Raw genomic sequence first — 19,183 nt, forward strand, 5'->3', positions numbered from 1 at the left:
GAGATCTTTTCCTTAAGACCCCTCTATTTGGACGCAAAAGTGCCTGGTAGATAAGCCGGGCAGGCAGATGGCCACAAGCTCACCGGTCCTCTCCTTCCTTCCGCCAAAGAGAGATGCCCCGGCCCGGAGGGCTCCCCAACCCTGGGGGTGGGGGTGGGGTCTCGACCGAAGGCACCTTCGTACCTGGATTTCTCGCGGCCTCCGCCAGCCCGCACCCTCTGCCTGGGGCCGGGGAGCAGAGGAGGACTGAGGGCAGGTGCGAGGCGTTTCGTCGGTCGCGCCGGTCTGGGAGGGAGGGGGACGCGTCCGCGGTGACGGAACAGAAGCCCCGAGAGCCTCGGCCCTTCCCACCACTGCCTGGGCCCCGCAGCCGCTCCGGAGGCGGCGGCGAACGCTCCACACCGCCGGTTCGGGGCGCAGCGTCGGCAACCTCGGAGCTCACCGGGCCGCAGCTCGCCCGCCGGCCGGGGGAACCCGGGGGAAGCCTCCGGGCCCAGGGGCGGCGGCGGGGAGACCCCGCCCCGGCCGGCCGGCCCGCGCCTATCGCGGCCGCCGGCCTGGTCACGCGGGGAGTGGCGCCGCGGGCTCGGGGCCAGCGCCCGGCGGCTGCCGGAGTCGCGGCGGGCCGGGGCCGGGGCCGGGGCCGGGCCGGGGGCGGGGGCGGCGGCGGCGGCGGCGGAGGGTGGAAACAGGGGCGGGCGGGCCGCGCCAGTCGGGAGCCGCGCCGAGCCGACCTGAGCCACGCCGAGGCGCCGAGCGCGGCGACCGACCCCCGAGCACCCATGCTGCTGACGCTGGCCTGCGGCTCGCTCTTCTTCCCGGGGCTCTTCGCACTGTGCACCTGGGGGCTGCGCCGCGCGCGGCCCGCCTGGACCGACAGCGACTGCGTGATGATCAGCACCAGGTACGGGCGAGGCCGGGCGCCGTCCGCCCCACCCCGGCCGCGCGCGGGCTGTGCCCGGCGCCCCGACCCGCCGGCGCCCGCCCCCTGCGCCGCGCCGAGGGCGGAAAAGGGGGGCGACAGGAAGCGAGGGGGCTGCCTCCCCGGTGCCTTGCCCCTCCGGGGCGCTGGCCGGAGCTCTCGGAAGACCGCGGGCGTCCCCCCGGGAGGGAGAGGGAGCCGGCTGGAGGGCGCCCACGCGGGGCGGGACGGGGCGGGAAGCTGCTGCTCGGGGGTCGGGGAGCGAGGCGGCGGCGGCAGTACCCTCTCCCTCACCCCCTTGGCGCCCGGGCCGCCTGCGCGAGAGGCAGGTTGAAGGCTTGGGCTTTGTGCTGTCTCCTGGACCGGACTTTTTCTTTTTTTTTCTTTTCTGCCGCACGTTAGACTGGTTTCTTCAGTGCAGGCTGTGTTGGCCACCGGGTCGGGGATCGTCATCATCCGCTCCTGTAACGACGTGATCACGGACAGGTAACATCCAGCGCCAGGTGAAAGCAGCACCAGTGACAGCGCCGAACTTTGTGGAAGTGTCCTTATTCGAGTGGCTCTCAGGCGCTAGTTCTTAATCAGCACGTGCTGTTGGGGAGCTGATTGATGGGAAAGCTGGGGCACCATAATTAGTGCCTCTTCCTCTCCGTACGTCTTTCGGCCTCGCCCACTTGGGAGAAAGTAAGCCCAAGATACGCTAGTGAATGACGGGTCTAGGTCTGAAGGTGGGCCACTGACCCAAGTACTTTGTGAGATACGTTAAGTGTGAGAATTACTCGGAAGCGGAACTCTAGCTTTTGGTTCTTTTCAGTGATTTCACTAGGGTCCTACTCTGGAGCTTCATTGGCCAACGTATGTCCAGTGTGGGTAGCAGAGAGCCCCTCGGTGGAAAGGAGTGAATCCACCAACCCTGCCTTTACAAGGGCGGCTCCGTGGTTCCTCTGGATTTGCTGAAGGCAATGAAGAGGCTTCTAGTGTTTTCAGAAAACTGACTTGTACGCCAATCAGAACTCGGTCCAGAGACAGGTCAGGAAAGGTGCCTCTAGTGAAGAAAATCATAAAGACCAGAGTGGTCTAACTTTGTACAGTGTTTAGATCTCAGCAATTGTGCCTCCCTCCCCCATTTTTCTAAAAAACCATTTTTTTCATCTGAGTTCCCAGAACCCCTCTTACTTTCTCCTAAAGAGTGATAATGAAACACACTGGGAAAATCTCAGAGCCTCTTCTAGTCCCTTTCTCATGTTGACTCTGCAAAGTGCCCTGCTTTTCACCTGTCGAGACTGAACTTGATGGGAGCTGGAGTGCAGCGTCCACCTCACTGTGGCCTGCAGACTTAGCGTCCGGATCTTCCTTGGGTTAGTGCTGCCCTGTAGCTTTTGCGCTTTTCTTCCTGTGTCTCTTTTGCAGACGAAACCAGCTATCTGCAAGGAATTATGGGCTATGCAGACAGAAGATAGGTCAAGTGGCCTTGACTGCATATACCACAGGCTGACAGCATTAGCTTGGCCGGGTTCCGTTTTTATTCTCTTTGGCCATTTTTGAGGTGTCGGGGGCTAACCTGAGGGTGTGGGTCCCTGTGGTGGAAGCTGAACCACCCTGGAGTGTGGGGACACAAAGGAATCTGGATCTAAGTCGCTTCTTTCCTGCTTTGGGGCTCAATGCCCTGCCTGTCTCATAGTTCAATGGGTGAAATAGTTTCTTATTGAGTTGCAGGAAGAGGAAAGAGTTCAGAAGAGCAAAGAATAAGAATGGGTCAGCTAGATAGAAGATGAAACTCATCCGATCTGTGTTGGATCTCATCCAATCAGTCACCAGAACTTTCAACTGACCACAGCATGTTAGCCAGATCAACTCTTTGGCCATTTTCTGATCATGCAACAAGTTCCCTCACTGCCCCCAGTTTGTCACATCCAACTTGAAACCAGCCTCCTTTGCAAAGATTAAACTGACAGACGTGACTTCACAGCATTATCCTGAGCTGATATGAGGGCAAGCAGCGAGTAGCCACTAAGCATTTCAGAAGATACTGGTACGCCATTAATTGCCCATTCTGTAGCGTGGTGTCTCCCCCTCAGAAGCTCCACGTGTTTAGTGGCTTGATCCTGGTCGCACACCTGAGTTTGGTTTTCCGTTTCCTCCTTTTGTGTCTCTTTATGCCTTAGATTCTCTGATCACACAGTAGAGACAGACACATTTCTGTGCCCTCCACCTTTACATGTATGCGTGAAGATTTTTTTAAAGGTTATTATTATTATTTTGAGGAAGAGACAGAGAAAGCATGCAAGTCGGGGGGGGTGGGTGGGTGGGTAGGGGCAGAGAGAGAGAGAGGAAGAGAGAGAATCCCAGGCAGGCTCTGCACTGTCAGCAGAGCCCAAGGCGGGGCTCTATCTCAAGAACCATGAGATCATGACCTGAGCTAAAATCAAGTGTCAGATGCTTAACCAGCTGAACCACTCAGGAACTCCTGCCTAAGGATGTTCTAGAGGTACCTAGATCATCTTAAAAACAGAGTCCTCAGCAAGCACTGCAGGTGATTCTGAATTCGGGTTGAGAACCAGAAAACTAAATTACTTCTACCTGACAGGTGCACAGCAAAAATCTGCTGACTGAGTGAAGCTGTTCCTTCTCAGCATAGCATATGATTTCTATGTTGATTTTTTTTTTCCACATTACCTATAGAATGATTATTTATCATTTGGGAACAAAAGTGTAGAAATTAGAGACTTCTAATCTGCTCTGGGGCAGTGATACACAGTCATTTAGATTCTGCAAATGTTGATTCAGCCCCTTTGGACAAGCAAATGGGAACACTGTCTTTTGTCCCAGCTTCTCTTCTGGTGTCTGACTGCTGTAAGGTAAGTCCTTGGGCTCTGGGCTCATTTCCAGATGTATTTTTCTTAATGAGTGCAATTGGGATTAGCCATAGAATTCTAAAGAAAATGGTCAGGGTAGCTCCCAGAAACTCCCTACAGTGGGGTTGCAAGCAGATGCAAGAGGAACTCCCAGCTATTGAGCAACTAAGTGAAGTCAAACGGGAAATATTTGATTTGGCATTTGGGACACCTACCTTCAAACCAGTTTCTTGGTGAGGCTATTGAATCATTTGTAGCGATATCGATATCAAAGTTAACTTATATCAAAAAACACCAGAAAGCCCATTAGAAATGAGTAGCTAAGTCAGAGAAATAGTGACAGCTGGCTCCGTGGTCCTGAGTGGATCCTAGTTTTCTGCTTTTGACACTTAGGAATTTGCCCTGTCACTCAGAGAAAATTTTTCACTCACCTTGTCACTGTCAGTGTCTCCATTGTAAAGTATTTGGAGTAAGAAACAATCAGGTACAAAGTTGAAGGGGATGTGTTTGAGAAGAAGTCGGCTTTGAGCTTTCATAATTGAGATCCATAGTTATTTCACGGACCGTTCATATGCTTTCTTTTAGGCACTGGCTTGCCCGGGAGTACGTCTGGTTCTTGATTCCATACATGATCTATGACTCCTACGCCATGTACCTCTGTGAATGGTACCGAACTGGAGACCAGAGCCGCAGACAGTCCCTCACCACTTTTCAGAGCTTCCTAAGTAAAAACCGTCTCATGATCACGCACCATGCGGTCATTCTGTTTGTCCTTGTGCCAGTGGCACAGGTATGGCCTTCCAGCACAGCCACCAGCAGACTCAGTCACTCATTTTCTCCTGTTAAACTGGCTATCTTGACTGTTGCCTCTGAGTAATGTCTTGCCTTCCCCTTCCCTGCTGCACCCGCTCTCCTGGGCCAGCCACTTAAGCAGTAAAACGTCCCAGGCAGATCCTGCAGGAAAAAAAAAAAAAAAAAAAAAAAGATCTGAAATGTCTGTGATCCTCCTTACAGACATTACTCTTTATGCAAGCCCCCAGCCCTCTGTGACTCCCAGGCTCTGTCAAAGGTTCTGTCTTTAGCTTATACAATATAAGAACAATTGAAGACACAATGCAGGGCAACATAAAAATTGTTTTAAAGAAACGAGAGCAGCTCAGTCAACTGGCCATTTGCTCTAACAGTGCCGGAGAGTACTGTATGCACTATTTTGAGATCACAGAAGCACACTCTCAAAGCAGAGAGCCTCATAATTTCTCCTTGGATCCATTTCCCCACAAAAACCCACCCAATGAGGAAGAGAATGGGAATGCCGGAAGGAAATTAGTAATTTTGAGTGCCTACCAGGTGACAGGTGCTTGTAGCTTTCTATCTATGATCAGAAGTTATTAGAGAATAATTAGATATTATTAGCCCTGTACCATAGATAAAGAAACCAGGGCCCTAAGAGTTTACTTATTGTACCCAGTGGTACGAGGTGACAGAGGGGCTATCCTGGTTTTTCTTAAGAAGATAAAAGGAGTGGTAGGGTATATTACATTCTTCAAGAAGCTTCACCTGATTGCTCTGGGACCCTAACATCCAGCACAGGGTCTGGCACATATTTTGTTGACTCAAACTGGCTAAATGCCCTTGGCGTGACAAAGTTAGATACCCAAAAGCAGGCTACACGGTTCCTTCCGGCTGACATTGAAATTCAGAAAAAGCTTGGTGTGTGATGCAGTCAGCTGATCTGAAGCTGCCTCTGGATCCTAGGGATTTGGCCATCAAAATGTCACTGCTGTGGAAGCAGCAGCACATTCACTGGGCCTGTACTTGCTCATTTAGCCTTTCCCTTTCCTTTCGTGCTCTCTCGTGGTCACCCTTCTCAATAGCCCTAGTTGGAATTTTCCTTCTGGTGATTCCTTAACCTCTATGTCTTATTTCCCCTTTTTTCCTCCCTCCCCTTTTCCTTCCGCAGAAGCTTAGGGGAGACCTTGGTGACTTCTTTGTTGGCTGTATCTTCACGGCAGAACTGAGCACTCCATTTGTGTCGCTGGGCAGAGTTCTGATTCAGGCACGTATGAGTGAGACGGCAGTAGCTGTGCGGAGGAAGCCGACTCTGCTCTTCCTGGGTAGATTGTGGGGTTTAGAGAAATCCCTTCGTGCTAGGAATAGTGGGGATAGGAAACCACTGAACAGACCTAAAGGTCAGTTGGTGTTCTGAGCCGATGGGGTTGAAATTGTACTTCTGATTCCAATTTGATACAGGTTGATTTTTTTTTTTTTAATTCAGTTTCCGTATGCCTGTCGGCTGGGCAGCTTATGCCAAATTCAGTATCAGTATTGGAAAAACCACGAGTCTGTATGCACACATAAATACAGTGGCATTCAGTCCTCTTTTCTACAAGTGTCAGAAGACTAGATGCTTGGCCCTTACTGCGGTGGGGCTTGGGCTAGTCGTTCCCTGAAGGCACAGCCTTTTGGTGACTCTGCATTCTCCTTCCCTCTTCTCTTGCAGTTAAAGCAGCAGCATACCCTTCTATACAAAGTGAACGGAATCCTCACACTGACCACCTTCCTCTGCTGTCGGATCCTTCTTTTCCCTTTCATGTACTGGTCCTATGGCCAACAGCAGGGACTAAGCCTACTCCAAGTGCCATTCAATATCCCTTTCTACTGCAACGTGGCCAATGGCTTCCTCATCGCTCCCCAGATCTACTGGTTCTCTCTGCTGTGCAAAAAGGCAACACGGCTCTTTGATGCTCCCCCAGCCCGAAAGGATGGGTAATTGCTCTCCGGAGTCGGGCAGTGAGGGTGCCTCCTCACACCAGCTGCCTCCTCCACTCAATCAATATTCTACGGACCAAATTGTGCCCTGGGTGGCCTCAGCCCTTGGGGTATTGATAAGCAGAGGAATTTGAGTTTTTCTAAAGAATATTCATATTACCTCCCTCTTCTAACCTACCCCATTTGCAAAAGCACTTTTTTCTTAGTAACAACTATTGGCTTCTGTCAGATTTCCATTGGTAGCAAGGTGGTTTCAATGCAAGCCCAAGGATCCTTCCTTGGGTCTTAGCTCAAAGGTTCTGGGAGGTAGAAGCATGGGGTATGGAGACAGGTAGACTAGGGTGGTAAGTGTTTGGGCACCCGCCTGGCCCTAATATTGGTGGCTACCCACCTTTCCAACCACTCAGGGCAGTATCCACACATACCGGGCCAGCAGAAGCAAGACTTGGTTCTTCACGTCAGTTCTTGTGATGTTGGCCTGGGAAAATCACTGTGTGTAGGTAGTTTTTTATCATTTACTAGATAACCCATTCGTCCCATGCCTCATCCTGTCATCCACGTGCCAACACTGAATTCTCGTGTCCACTGACTTCCATTCAGAAGTCTCGCTGGCAGCAGGGTAAGAGGTGGGGAAAGGAACCTACAGCACTTGAGTAGGCAGAGAGGCCGATAGCGCCTTCGTAGGCTGCCTTGGGAAGACCAGTGTCAAACATGTGAGCTTGTTGTAAAGTCACAGATGCTGTTCCTTTTTTAGCACGTTCCCTCAAGCCCAGCTTTCCCCGTATCCACACGCACAGGATACCGTTGTTACGATAGGGGTAAAGCGAACGGTGCCTATCAAGCTCTTTACTGGGTAACCCTGCTTTGACACTGCCCTTTCCATATGACATGGAAACAGGCTTCTGTATTCCAAACCGTGAGATGTCTCATCCAGGCTGCCTGATAAACCAGAGCCTGTGTCCCAAAGCCTGTTCCTACGTGAGCGTACGGCCACTTTGCCACAGAAGGCTGGAGAGCAAGAGCGCAAGACAGCGCTGGCCAAAATACATCCTGTGGACTGACTCCTTCACCCGCCACTTGCAAATAGGATCCTCTGGTGCCAGTACTAATCGTTCCTTATCAACTAGGATGGTTTTTAGAAACTGCTACCATGAAGTGTTTTTTCAAGTGGTAGTAAAAATCTAGATGTTTTTAAAGTGCCTTTTAATTCATTGTTGTCCATGAACTTTTAAAGTACTGGGTATGTAACGGTGTCTCAAATTTTGACTGTTTCAGTCTTTAATGGGTGCCATTTAAAAAACCTAAAATGCTGTATTTTTTTTTTTTTTTTACCATTTTTATTATCAGTGTATCTTTATAAATCACCCCTGTGGTGATTAAATTGCACTAATATCTCCCAGCTTCCTCTCATTTGTGAAATACATCAATACAGACTTCTTTCCAGACCCATCCTGTGACCTGACTGGAGTCACTGTTGTGTGCTATGGTTTCTGGCCCATCCATGCACCTGGAAGAAGTGGGGGTGTTGGGGGTGTGGTCATGCTGTCAGTGTCTAAGAGGGCCTAGTTCATACCTTACTCTAACGTTTCTGGGGTTCCAAGAATACATTGTAGGGTCCTAGAGTTCAAGCATATTGATCAGGTAACTTTTGGTGCTTTCTTCCCTTCCTATGTAAGTCCCAATTAGAGGAATTGGGAGGGTTGAAAACCAAATGTAGGCCACTAAGCCAACCCACTTAAGGCGGGGGCGGGAACCAGAATAATGCCCCATTTTGAGGGAAGGTATGCACAGGAAGGTGACGGGGCATATCCTTTTCCTTTCCCTACCTCCCAAATTAAACATCTCCCCAACCAGTTCTCATAGTTCTGGGATATACCCAGACATGTTAAATTTGCATCTTCATGCTTCTGCACACACCACTGCCTGCTCCCACTCTTCAAAACCATGACAACTTACCCTAGGCAGAAGATAACTGTACCCATCCTTTATACCCATCTCTGCTGTGTTTACCAGACCTGGTTTCACACAGCCCCTCCTGGGTCCACTGAATGGAGTTAAGACCGTACTCCAATTCCAAAGTCACCCATTTACTTAAGGTTAGTAGTCTACCCCCTGACATTTAATTTTCTTGGTCCAACGTTCTTTTACAGTGGTGCAGGCTGTTTGGGCACACAAATCACACAGCCACTTGCTGGCAGAAGGGAGTGCTTTTCCTTGTTGCCCTTTCCAAGGTAGCACGAAATGACTCTGGAAAGGGGTTTCAGTGCAAAAGAACATACCTGGTAATTTTTCCACTTGGGTGATTTCACCTTTGGACTCATTTGCCAAATTCTAGGGTGGATAGGTCCAGTTATGAACAAGTTCCTCCCAGGTTGCCTTGATCTTTAAGACTCCAGCTGAGTCCAATGTCAGAGAATCTCTAAGCCTAGACTATTGACGAGAAAGACTCAAGAGACAGGATAAAACTCAGAAGAGAATTTTATAATTTGTACGTTATAAACATCTAAGAAACTATTTTCTTTATAGTTACTGCCATATACCTTCTTAGCTTGTGTACAATTTCACATAACTGAAAAGTTTATGTTTCTCAGCTCGACCCCTAGAGACCCCACCCATGTTGAGGGCCCAGCTGTTTTCTGATCTACAAAGGTCAGAAGTTGCTGATCTTCTGCAGCAGGGTTTGGCGCCGCTCCTCGGGGCTAATGTTCTCGGCGATGGACTTTAAGAAACGCTGCTCATTTACCTTCTGGAGCAAGGAACTAACAGAAGGGTTGGCCTTGCTCAGGGTTTCGTAGCAGGTGAGGATTTCCAAGGCCAAGACGTAGAGAGGTTCACACACTTCTTGGTGGACCATGGCCATGATGTGCAGAACATGACAGAATACCTGGGTATAAAAAAACAGGGTTTCCTGGGTCAGGTCCTGTTCTTGTCCTTGAGCCCAAGGGCCAACTGACTGTATCAACCTAACAGAGTCCAGGAGGTTGGTCAGACTGTTACAGAGAAGTCTGACCACATGGCTCCAGCCTTCCATAGGAAGCCAATTACGACAACTCTGGCTGCAGAGAAACTGGAAGGCTCTCAGAAAGAGTACAGAGAGTTGGAGCTCCTGGGCAAAGGGCTTCAGGTTGAGCAGAGGAACAAACTGAATATATTCCAGGCTATAAGGAACATGTAGGAGTTGTTTCTCCAATAGTCTCCTGGTCAACTGGTAAAGGTACTGCCACTCCTGGGGGCTGCACCAAGGCATGACTTGTACCAGGGCCACCAGAAAGCCCTTGCTGAACAATCTGACCTCCTCAGGGTTGCCCACATCTACCACCAAGAGGGAAAGCATCTGCTCAGAGATGCTGCTGGAGAGGTAGCAGCACTCCATCCAGGCAAGAAGCCCTGTGCCTGGCCCGTACCCAGGGTGGGCCTGGGAGGTCCACTCGTCCTCAGAAAGCTTACAGATCTCAAAAAGTGTGGCCGGCACCTCACACTTGAAGTGGCCCTCAAAGAGGTTCTTCATTCTCAAGCGCACTGTCCAATCGAGCTGTTCCAGCTTCCGGTGGAGCCAAGACTGGGACTTGATCCATGTGTCCGGGGAGAAGGTCTCAGCATTAGCCAATACAATCTCACAGAGGATCTCCAGGATATGGATCACCAAATCCTTCCCATCCAAAGAGAGGCACCGCTTCTCTTTGGGGAGCTGCCAGTATTTGCTGAAGCAATCCAGCAGCTGGCACAAGCTGAAGATGAGAGGGAACGGAGAACAGGTCTGCAGCCAGTATCCCTCTAAAGATGCATTTGCTTGGAGAGTCTGGATGAAGATCTTCAAACTGAGGTCCACCTCTTTGACATCTAGCATCAAGAAGGGCAGGACGAACTCTTTTAGCACTCCATCTGGCTCAAGAAGAGCAGCAACTGGGATACCCTGGGGCTTCACAGGGGTCATGAGACAGCTCAGGAGCTCCAAAAATTGCTTTTCTTCCTTGGGTGTAGAGAACTTTCTCCAGACGGTTTCTTTGAGGCATGACACCACAAAATTGGTGGGTGGATTTGGACTCTGCTCTTCCATGAACCTAAGGGCAGGGAAGGCAGTGAGAATCTGAGCCAGGAACTTGTGAGTGCCAAGATTGACCACAGCCATGCTGCACATTTTCTTCACCGTGATCTCTGGGTACAGAATTACCAGGCGAGCCACAGAAGCTACAGCTTTAGCTAAGCCCTGTTCAGAGGCACTCTGTGCGAGCTGGTTAAAAGTTGTATTGAGGTCTTCCTGAAACCCGTCCAAGTAAGCCAACTTCTCAGACAGACCCTTTCGCCCCCAGGAGCGCAGGGTGCCTGATAGGACTTTATTTTTGTCTGGCAGTGAGAGGTCTGCATAACATTCCAGGATCAGGCTGATCACTTGTTTGATCTGAGATTCAGGGATGGCTCTGTCTGTCGCGGTGACTTCCATCACCGTTTGCAACAGCTTTAACAACAAGTCCGGCTCTTGGAAGAGAGGCTGGTTATTTACCAGGCAGGCTAGCCACTCATCTGAGAAAGCCCACTTCTTCTCAGAAGCAAAAATGTAGCACATTTCCATATGCCGGTCCATCTTCTGGTCGATGATGGCCATGGCGATCGAGGCAGTGATGTCCTTCTCGAAGCCCTTGTTCTTCAGCACCCTGTTTGTTTTCTTTAGGAAGTCCCCTACACACTCTGCCAGCTCAGAGACCACCTGCCCCTCCTCCTTAGACAAGCTGGTGGAATCCAGGTAGAGCTTCAAGTTCTGGCTGAAGGAAGTCAGACTATCACACAGCCGGTAGCTGTCATAACTTGTCCCCTGGCTGCTGTTGAGCACGGTCTGCAGCTCCTCCCCCCACTCTCGCAGCAGGCTGCACATGAACTCCAACCCGATGAAAACTGTGTCGCTTGGGAGCTTGGCCAGGGAAGTCAGGCTGATGTCCCGTTCTGCTTCCTTTACCTTCTCTGCCAGTGCCTGTTGGTGATACGGGTTCTGGGTGTCCAAATTCCACACGGAGATCACCGCAGCCAGTTTGTCCAGATACACAGTTGCAGACACTTCCTGGGGGTCGTCCTCCATTAGTGCAAACACCGTCAACATGTCAGCCAAGTTGGCTAGCGCATAGCACTTCATCCCGGGGCACAGGATTCGATTTTGGATTTGTTTCAACCCAGTGAGCAGCATGGCCAATAGGGGCATAGTAGGACACACATCTGGGTCTGACTTAAACCTCTTTGGAGGATGGGAGAACTCATCTGAAGAGGACAAGTACTTATGGGCCATTGTTCTAAACTGGGAGAGCAGGGGGTCCTGCTGATTGCCTTTGTGCTTTATCATTTCCCACCAGACACTGAGGAAAAAGGCCACATCCTTTGAAGAAGTGTCAACAGACATGTGCTCCAAAAAGTGCTCTAGTTCTGCACGGCAGATAGTGGTGGGCAGGGCCATCAGGAGCTGGATAAAGAGTCCAGAAGCTTCCAGAGACTTGAGCAGCTCAAAAAGCACTGTGTGATTGATGGTAGGGATCATGTTGACTACTGAGAAGAACACATCTTCCTGCCACCGAGTGTCAGTGTCAGAAGGGGTGACAGGGTAGGGCTGAAGAACCTTGGCCCAGATGATGATCAGAGCTTTCTTCTTCCAGGCAAATGGCTGGGAATGTGCTGTGGTGGAGGAGATCTCCCTTAGGGCCTCCACAATGGGCCGCCCAACATGCTCCCAGTCAGACTTTGTCAATTCTGCCAGTGCCTTGGGGTGGAACAGCTGCTCAGCGAGCAAGAAGCCTCCATGAAGAATAGTCATTTCTTCGCAGATATTCAAGGGTCCTGCACAGAGAGAAACCGAACAAGACAGAATGTGGTGAAAAATCTTTAAAATAATTAGAAGGAGTTAGAGGCAAAGAGACATCAGTTAGTATAGGCTGGTTGTCATTATCAGAGTTGAACATGAGAAGGGTTCAGTGAGACTGGGAAGAAGGGATAGTTCCAAGAGCTGCTGCAGAGCTGGAGTCAAAAGGACTTGCCTGAGGAATAAAAAAGGACTCCCATACTCTCTAGCCTGGATTGGGAAGACAAAGAAGAATGAGAACAGTTTTGGAGGAACCCACTGTTCAGTTTGGGTCATTTGGAGTTTGAGGTAGAACATTAAGGTAGAAACATCCTCCAGCAATGGAAAGGTGGGGTTGACACCCAGGAGGAGAGTCCATCCTGAAATGTAGCTCAGGGAGATATCCACCCAGAGGGGATCAATGGAATGAACAAAGTAAATGAGATCCTGCAGGAAAAGCATGTGAAAAGGGAAGGGCTAGGCCCTCCGGCACAGGATGGGCCAGCAGAGGATATGGGGAGGAAGGCTGAGAGAGAGAGATATCACGGCAGTACCAAACTGCAGGGGCCACCAAGTGAGTAGTGTGGAATGTGACAATTGAGCCTCTAAGTAATGATATAGCCTAAGAGGGGCACAGGCCAGGGCTGTGGGCATAGAAGCAATCAGACAAGCCTTGCCGTCCTTCCTTTCCCTTACAGCCTTGTCTTGCAAACAGATTTCAAATGTTCTGCCTTTCAGGGAAACAGTTTACCCCATAGCTCTTTCTGTCAAACCAGAACAAGCTACTGAAGGCTCTGGTTCTCTGGTAGAAACCGAGAGGTCGACACAAAAAAATACTAGATTAAGAAAGAAAAGTTCTTCCTCCAGTGAGCCATGAATCAACAGACTTCTCAAGGAAGGCATTTTGGGATGTTTAATTAGACACAGCTTTAAATCCTAGTTCAACCATTTAAAAGCAGTGCAATCTTAGATTCTTCTCTGAGCTTCCCTTCTGTGTATGTGGGGAAAATAGAGACTTCCTATTAGGACTGTGAGGAACAAGCGATAATATTAGCTAAGCCCTTGGCAGAGGTGGTTGCTGTTAGCTCCCGATTCCATCTCCCAGAGCTGCTGAGCGTTAAATAAGATATAGCTACAGTAAGCATCTGGCTACAAAGAGCCTGGTAAGTGCTCAATAAACGTTGATTCCCCCCAAATCTTTCCATTGTTGGCAGGACCAGAACCTTGTCACTATTCTTTGCCTTCCCCAGCTCAATAATAGGAAAGGACATAGGTCTTCCTCAAGTAAGCTTCTTCCGGCCCGGAAACAAAATAAGAGTACAAACACTACTCACTATTGAGTATTCCTGACTTCTCTCCCCTTTTCCAGGGCATGGAGATGCCACCCCTTCCTCATTCCCTCATGCCTCCAAGAACCCATCTTTCCCATTTATACAGGCCAGAAGCCAGCAAGTGAGAGCCTTGATTCAGATTTAAAAAAGTCCTGCCCTTCAACTTTGAGGGAGCAGCTAAAGGCAAAGGATTATCCAACCAACTGGTGAAGGCAATTCACCTGGACCCCCAGTGGTCAAGGCAGACTCCCAGGGAAGATCAGGTTGCCTGAGGGGTCTCACTGGGGATTCTGCCCCTTCCCCCCCCACTTTTTTTGGTTCAGGTTGGTCTCCTAGGACCCCAAAATATGCCCCCCATGAATCTGTACATTTAATTTTATTGCACAATCAGCTCAGCCCAAATGTTTGGCCCCCAATACCCACTTTCCAGAGATGGTATGTTCACTGTGCTACCTGAAGGAGTTAAGTCCCAGGAGCTATCGGTTAACAGCTGGGCAAATCATAAGTATTTTTATTACTCCTGGCTAACTGGTGCTTGTAACTCCCTCCCTATGTTTATTAAGTGTTTACTCCGTGTCAGGCACTGTGCGAGATCTTTTTGAATCTTCAAATCAACCTGCTGACCATTTCTGCTGTAGCGATGGGAACACTGAGATTCAGGAAGAGTTTGCTCAGAATGTCTCTACTACAGCGTAATGGGGCTGGGACAGAAATCACCACAGCTGCAGGGCTCCAAACTCTCTCCTGTTCCACCACTGAAGAGCTTACTGGGGATAGGACTACATTTCTACTGGCACATCTCGGGGTGCCTCACCCCAGCTCTCTCAGAACAGCCTCCTGGTCCTATCTCCGTAAGAGCATGGCTAGCAGGGTGGGAGGCTGGACAAGGAGCCACCGAGTTATACTAGGTCTCCCCTCCCTTCCCGCAGACCCTGCCTGTGAGGATTCTGAGTCAAAGGCACAGAAGTTCAAAAGTGTCCCTCGGCTGCTGCGGCCCTCCCCACAGCTGCTGGTCGCATGAACGTTAGCTGTGCACAAGGCACCGTACCAGACACTGTATACACGTGCTCTCAATCCAAAGGCCCCCAAACTGTGTGGTGGATACATTATCATCGTCCCCGTTATATCTACGAGGACCTCAAGAGCGTAAGACGCTTGCTCAACAACTCGGTAGCCATTCAATAAATGAGACTGTCGGGGTATCCGGGATTCCCCCGGGCGTCTTCTGAGCCGGGCATTTTCCAAAGCACGTGCACAAACCCTGCCTGTCCACCTTCAGGAAAATCTAACTTCACATCCGCTTCGCCCTTCACGTGGAAAGGCGTCCGGAGGGAGCAAGATGCCGGCCAAGGAGCTGCCGGGCCGGGGTTAGATCCCGGCCTCCCGACCCCCGGCCTCCAAGGATAACCCCGCCCTCCAAAACCCTCCCCAGCCCGGAGGTCTCCCTTAGCCCGGACCCGCTCAGCACCGCCCTCGTCCCCCGTCTCGGGACGCGGACCAGGAGGGCCGAGGACCGGCACCAGAGACACCCACCTAGGTCCATGGCGGCGACGCCAGCGGCCGTGAGGCCGCCCCTCCCCCGCGAGGCCGCGAGCGCAGCGCAGGCGCTACAGCACAATGGGCAGTTCCGGGGGGCGGGACAATGGGCCGTGCGCCTCAGCCCCCGCCCACAATCTCAGCCCCGGCTCCGCGCGGTCGGTCGCGATCCTCCCGCCGCTCCGCGCGCACGCGCGGTCCTCACCGACAGGTCAGCGGCGCCCAGGCAGCCCGGCCCACATCGCCCCCTACCGGCCCGAGGCTTCCAACCAGCCAACAGGCAAGAACTCGCACTTCGTTTCCGCCCTGCGTGCCCCGCCCCGCCCCCAAACGTCCGTCCGGTCACTGGCCCCTGGGCTCTACAGCTCCCTTTGCCCGCGCGCTCAACACCGCTTGTGTTCAGTCTCTGCACAGCCCAGCCTTCTGAGTCCCAGTGGCTCCTACCCACTAGCTCCATCCCAGGTTCCGCTTTCACTCCCATACAGTAACCCCCGGGATTACCCGCACTGAACACGCTCCCCCGGCTGCCCATTAACCAGCACAGATGTGCCACTCAGAGGCGTCTTCGCCTCTAGCGGGTCTGCCTGGTCTCACTCAAGACCATCTGCCCCCCCAGACGCACAACCCGCCCTCCCCCCGCTCCCCAGAGTGCCTTCCTCTCATAGCAGCAGCACAGCATCCTAAATTTTCTGGCATCATAATAGATGCCTGTGAAATGTTACTGGTTACCCTCCCCAGAAAATGCATTTTGTCAGCCAGAGCAATAGGAGGGGAGATCCAATCCAATGAGCCTCAGTTTGCAATCTGAACTTTATAAAAACACATTGGACTTCTCACTGGGAAGACACACATGGACCTCCCGTGTTCTCAAACATTACCGTCTCCTTTGCTCCCTTTCACTCTTCCGAGACCTAATTACTAGCCTCCAGTGTTTCTAACTCTCCATCCTCCATCCTCCAGTGCCAACTGTCACCTAGAAAAGACACAGGGGCCCGGCCTCAGTTCCCCCAATGTGCCAAGTAGAGTTTGAGATGGCCTGCGCTGCTGTCAAGCAGTTGAAGGGACCTGTGAGTGATCAGGAGAAACTGTTGGTGTACAGCTTCTACAAACAGGCCACCCAGGGCGACTGCAACATCCCTGCCCCACCTGCCACAGATGTGAAAGCCAAGGCCAAGTGGGAGGCATGGAACGAGAACAAAGGGATGTCCAAGATGGATGCCATGAGGATCTATGTTGCCAAAGTGGAAGAACTGAAGAAAAATGACAGTGGATAAGGAGGAGTGCCAAACAGAATGAAGTGGCATGGCTCCTCTGGTAGGGAAAAGGACTTCTTAAAAGTCTGATGGCTGAAATGTCATGAAGCCATAACAACTGTAGCTGAGAGACCTCAATAAATCACTTAAACTGCATGAGAGTGACTGTTTGCTCACAGGTGATTACACTCAAAGTGACTGCAAGAATCCTGGGGAGGTGTCCAAAATATATGAAAACAGCCTCTCCACTAGGGAGAGTTCCATCAAAACTGGCTTCATGTAGGATTCTAAGAGCTCCCAGCCTTCCTATTCCCAGATAGATATTTGGCAGGAGTAGAGGGGTTGGGGGAAGAATCAGGCTATGGAAATTGCCCCAAGATTTGAGGTCAGTCACAAAGACCATTCTCCAGAGGCTAGGCCTCTCAGGGGAAAGGAGAAGGAAGGAGGAGGCTGAGGCTCCTCTCTCTTCAGGGGTTGTCTGTTCACTACTAACCCAACATTACTGAGGGGAAAGGGTCTTTGTCTTCCAAAAAGCTCAAGTCAAGTCCTACTTCCCAAAGCCCCACTGGAACATAGGCCTGATGAAGTTAATTATTTGAGGGAAGTCAAACATTTAGTGACGTAATTGATGCATGACAACATAGCAGATGAGAAACACTGAAGCAGATGGTTTCAAAATCCCAGCCTCTGAATGCAACCAAAATTTCCTTGGGATTAGTCTGTAGTTAACCCTGCTTTCTGCTTGCATGTCGGTAGGACAAGATGTGTACATGTAAATGAGTTTATTTATTTGTTTATGTTTGTTTATTTGTGGTAGTGAGAGAGTGCAAGCACAAGCAGGGGAGGGGCAGAGGGTGGGGGACAGAGGATCCCAAGCGGGCTCTGGGTTGACAGCCTGACGCAGGGCTCAAATTCAAGAACCGTGAGACCATGACCTGAGCCAAAGTTGGACACTCAACTGACTAAGCCACCCAGGCGCCCCCAAATTTGTTTCAGAAAGACAACCCACCCCTTGACCCATGCAAAGGCCAAAGTGCCTGAGCTCAGCTTCCACTTCTTAGTGTTGATTATCACGGAGGCATCGATGGACAAAAAGTGCACTGGGATATGGAGTGCTATTACTAAAGACATTTCAGAGAAAAAGCTCTGCTGTGGCATGGAACTTCCCAATACTTTTCCTCAAAAACTATTTTCACAGATCATGACATCAGGTCAGCTCCAGTTCATGAAGGACCCTTAAACAATAGAAGCAACAACCATAAAGACTTCGGAGGACAAAGGAAACCAAAGATCTTTAGGATCTTCTGTTCATGTATTTACAGGAAGTGGCTATAGACTAAGTAGATATATTACTTGAGAATAAAGTGTCCCCAGGACACCAGTGGTGTCTGTGACTAGAGAACTATTGTAACTATAAACTGGGCAAATAGTTTATAGTTGTACAATAGTTGTGCTGTCCTCTCTTCTTTGGAGGATATTATAAGCACATTTTGATGCTTTTAGGACCCTGATTCACATTAAATGTGAATTACTTAAAAATAATAATGGAGGGGCATCTGGGTGGCTCAGTGGGTTAAGCTTCCAACTCTTGATTTCAGCTCAGGTCATGATCTCACATGTGAGTTTGAACCCCACATCGGGCTCTGGGCTGACAGTGCAGAGCCTGCTTGGGATTCTCTCTCTCTCTCTCTCTCTCTCAAAACTAAACAAACTTAAAAAAAAGAAAAAAAAAACAAAACAGTATCTTGCTCCAAAATATGGTATAAACTCAGGAGTTGTAGGTATAGCCATACCATTCTGTAAATCATTATATAAAATCTGATAAAGTAAAAATACACCATAGTTAGGACTGTAGAAAAAAACCATAAGATGCATTATTAAAAAAAAAAAAAAAAAGTGGGGCATCTGGGTGGCTCAGTCAGTTAAATGTCCAACTCTTGAATTTGGCTCAGGCCATGACTGTAGTGTTGTGAGATCATCCCTGTGTCAGGCTCTGCACTGAGCTAGGAGCCTGCTTAAGATTCTCTCTCTCTCTCTCTCTCTCTCTCTCTCTCTCTTTCTCCCCCACCCTCTGCCCCTCTCCCCGCTTGCCTGCACTCTCTCTCTCCCTAAAATAAAATTTAAAAAAAAAGAGAGAGAATCTCTCTCTCTGCCCCTCCCCTGCTGGTGCATGCACGCATGTACTTTCTCAAAACAAAACAAAACAAAAGTATGTACACAGTGTGCTAAAATTTTTGGAGGAATCGGAGAACATAAGTATATTTGTATGCTTAATAAGTAGGAGGCAGGGAGAATGGGATTGATGGGGACAGGTAGGAGCAAGACTTTTCAAAGTATACCTTTTTATATTGTTTTGATTTTTGAATCATTGACTCTATTTCTTATAGAGGCCTGAGGCAAAAGTATTTGTTGATCATTAAGGCTGGAGTAAATTTCCTATGAACTTCCCAAAGGAAAGGTAGGAAATCTTAGACCAAACTGCAAGTTCCCATTAACTCTCACCATAAATTTCAGTGCACAAATTGGAGCCCCTCCTAAAAACTCTGCTAAGCCACAATGGAAACATGTGACAGGTGAGATGGGCAGAAAGTCACATAAAAGAGCAATGAATATCCACAACTTCGCTAATTCCACCAAGATGTCAAACAAATATGGACTTCATACTAACTCTCTGGCCTAAGCTAGGGGAACTCTTGCAA

At 50.0% G+C, this 19,183-nt stretch overlaps 3 protein-coding genes across 5 annotated transcripts; 2 read left to right on the top strand and 1 right to left on the bottom strand.

Annotated features, from left to right (window-relative positions):
• The first annotated feature begins 695 nt into the window (after nucleotides 1–695).
• TLCD3A (TLC domain containing 3A) lies at nucleotides 696–7,945 on the top strand. 3 transcript variants are annotated; one of them, XM_030296882.1, is made up of 5 exons: nucleotides 705–904; nucleotides 1,325–1,408; nucleotides 4,363–4,567; nucleotides 5,738–5,833; nucleotides 6,278–7,945. In XM_030296882.1, exons 1-5 carry the CDS (start codon nucleotides 783–785, stop codon nucleotides 6,545–6,547), a joined length of 777 nt encoding a protein of 258 aa, XP_030152742.1. In that variant the 5' UTR covers nucleotides 705–782; the 3' UTR covers nucleotides 6,548–7,945. The 3 variants fall into 3 exon arrangements, with proteins under 3 accessions (XP_030152744.1, XP_030152742.1, XP_030152743.1); XM_030296883.1 differs by lacking the exons at nucleotides 705–904; nucleotides 1,325–1,408 and adding an exon at nucleotides 3,344–3,780; XM_030296884.1 differs by lacking the exons at nucleotides 4,363–4,567; nucleotides 6,278–7,945 and having other exon boundaries at nucleotides 696–904; nucleotides 5,738–5,795.
• Nucleotides 7,946–9,001: 1,056 nt separating this feature from the next.
• GEMIN4 (gem nuclear organelle associated protein 4) lies at nucleotides 9,002–16,393 on the bottom strand. The gene is made up of 2 exons (XM_030296880.1): nucleotides 15,229–16,393; nucleotides 9,002–12,363 (listed from the first exon to the last, which is right to left on the bottom strand). Exons 1-2 carry the CDS (start codon nucleotides 15,236–15,238, stop codon nucleotides 9,197–9,199), a joined length of 3,177 nt encoding a protein of 1,058 aa, XP_030152740.1. The 5' UTR covers nucleotides 15,239–16,393; the 3' UTR covers nucleotides 9,002–9,196.
• Nucleotides 16,242–16,633, top strand: LOC115501722 (diazepam-binding inhibitor-like 5). The gene has a single exon (XM_030296885.1). It carries the CDS (start codon nucleotides 16,242–16,244, stop codon nucleotides 16,503–16,505), a length of 264 nt encoding a protein of 87 aa, XP_030152745.1. The 3' UTR covers nucleotides 16,506–16,633.
• Nucleotides 16,634–19,183: the final 2,550 nt, after the last annotated feature.

Source organism: Lynx canadensis, chromosome E1, assembly GCF_007474595.2.
Source record: "Lynx canadensis isolate LIC74 chromosome E1, mLynCan4.pri.v2, whole genome shotgun sequence".
Taxonomy (NCBI): domain Eukaryota; kingdom Metazoa; phylum Chordata; class Mammalia; order Carnivora; family Felidae; genus Lynx; species Lynx canadensis.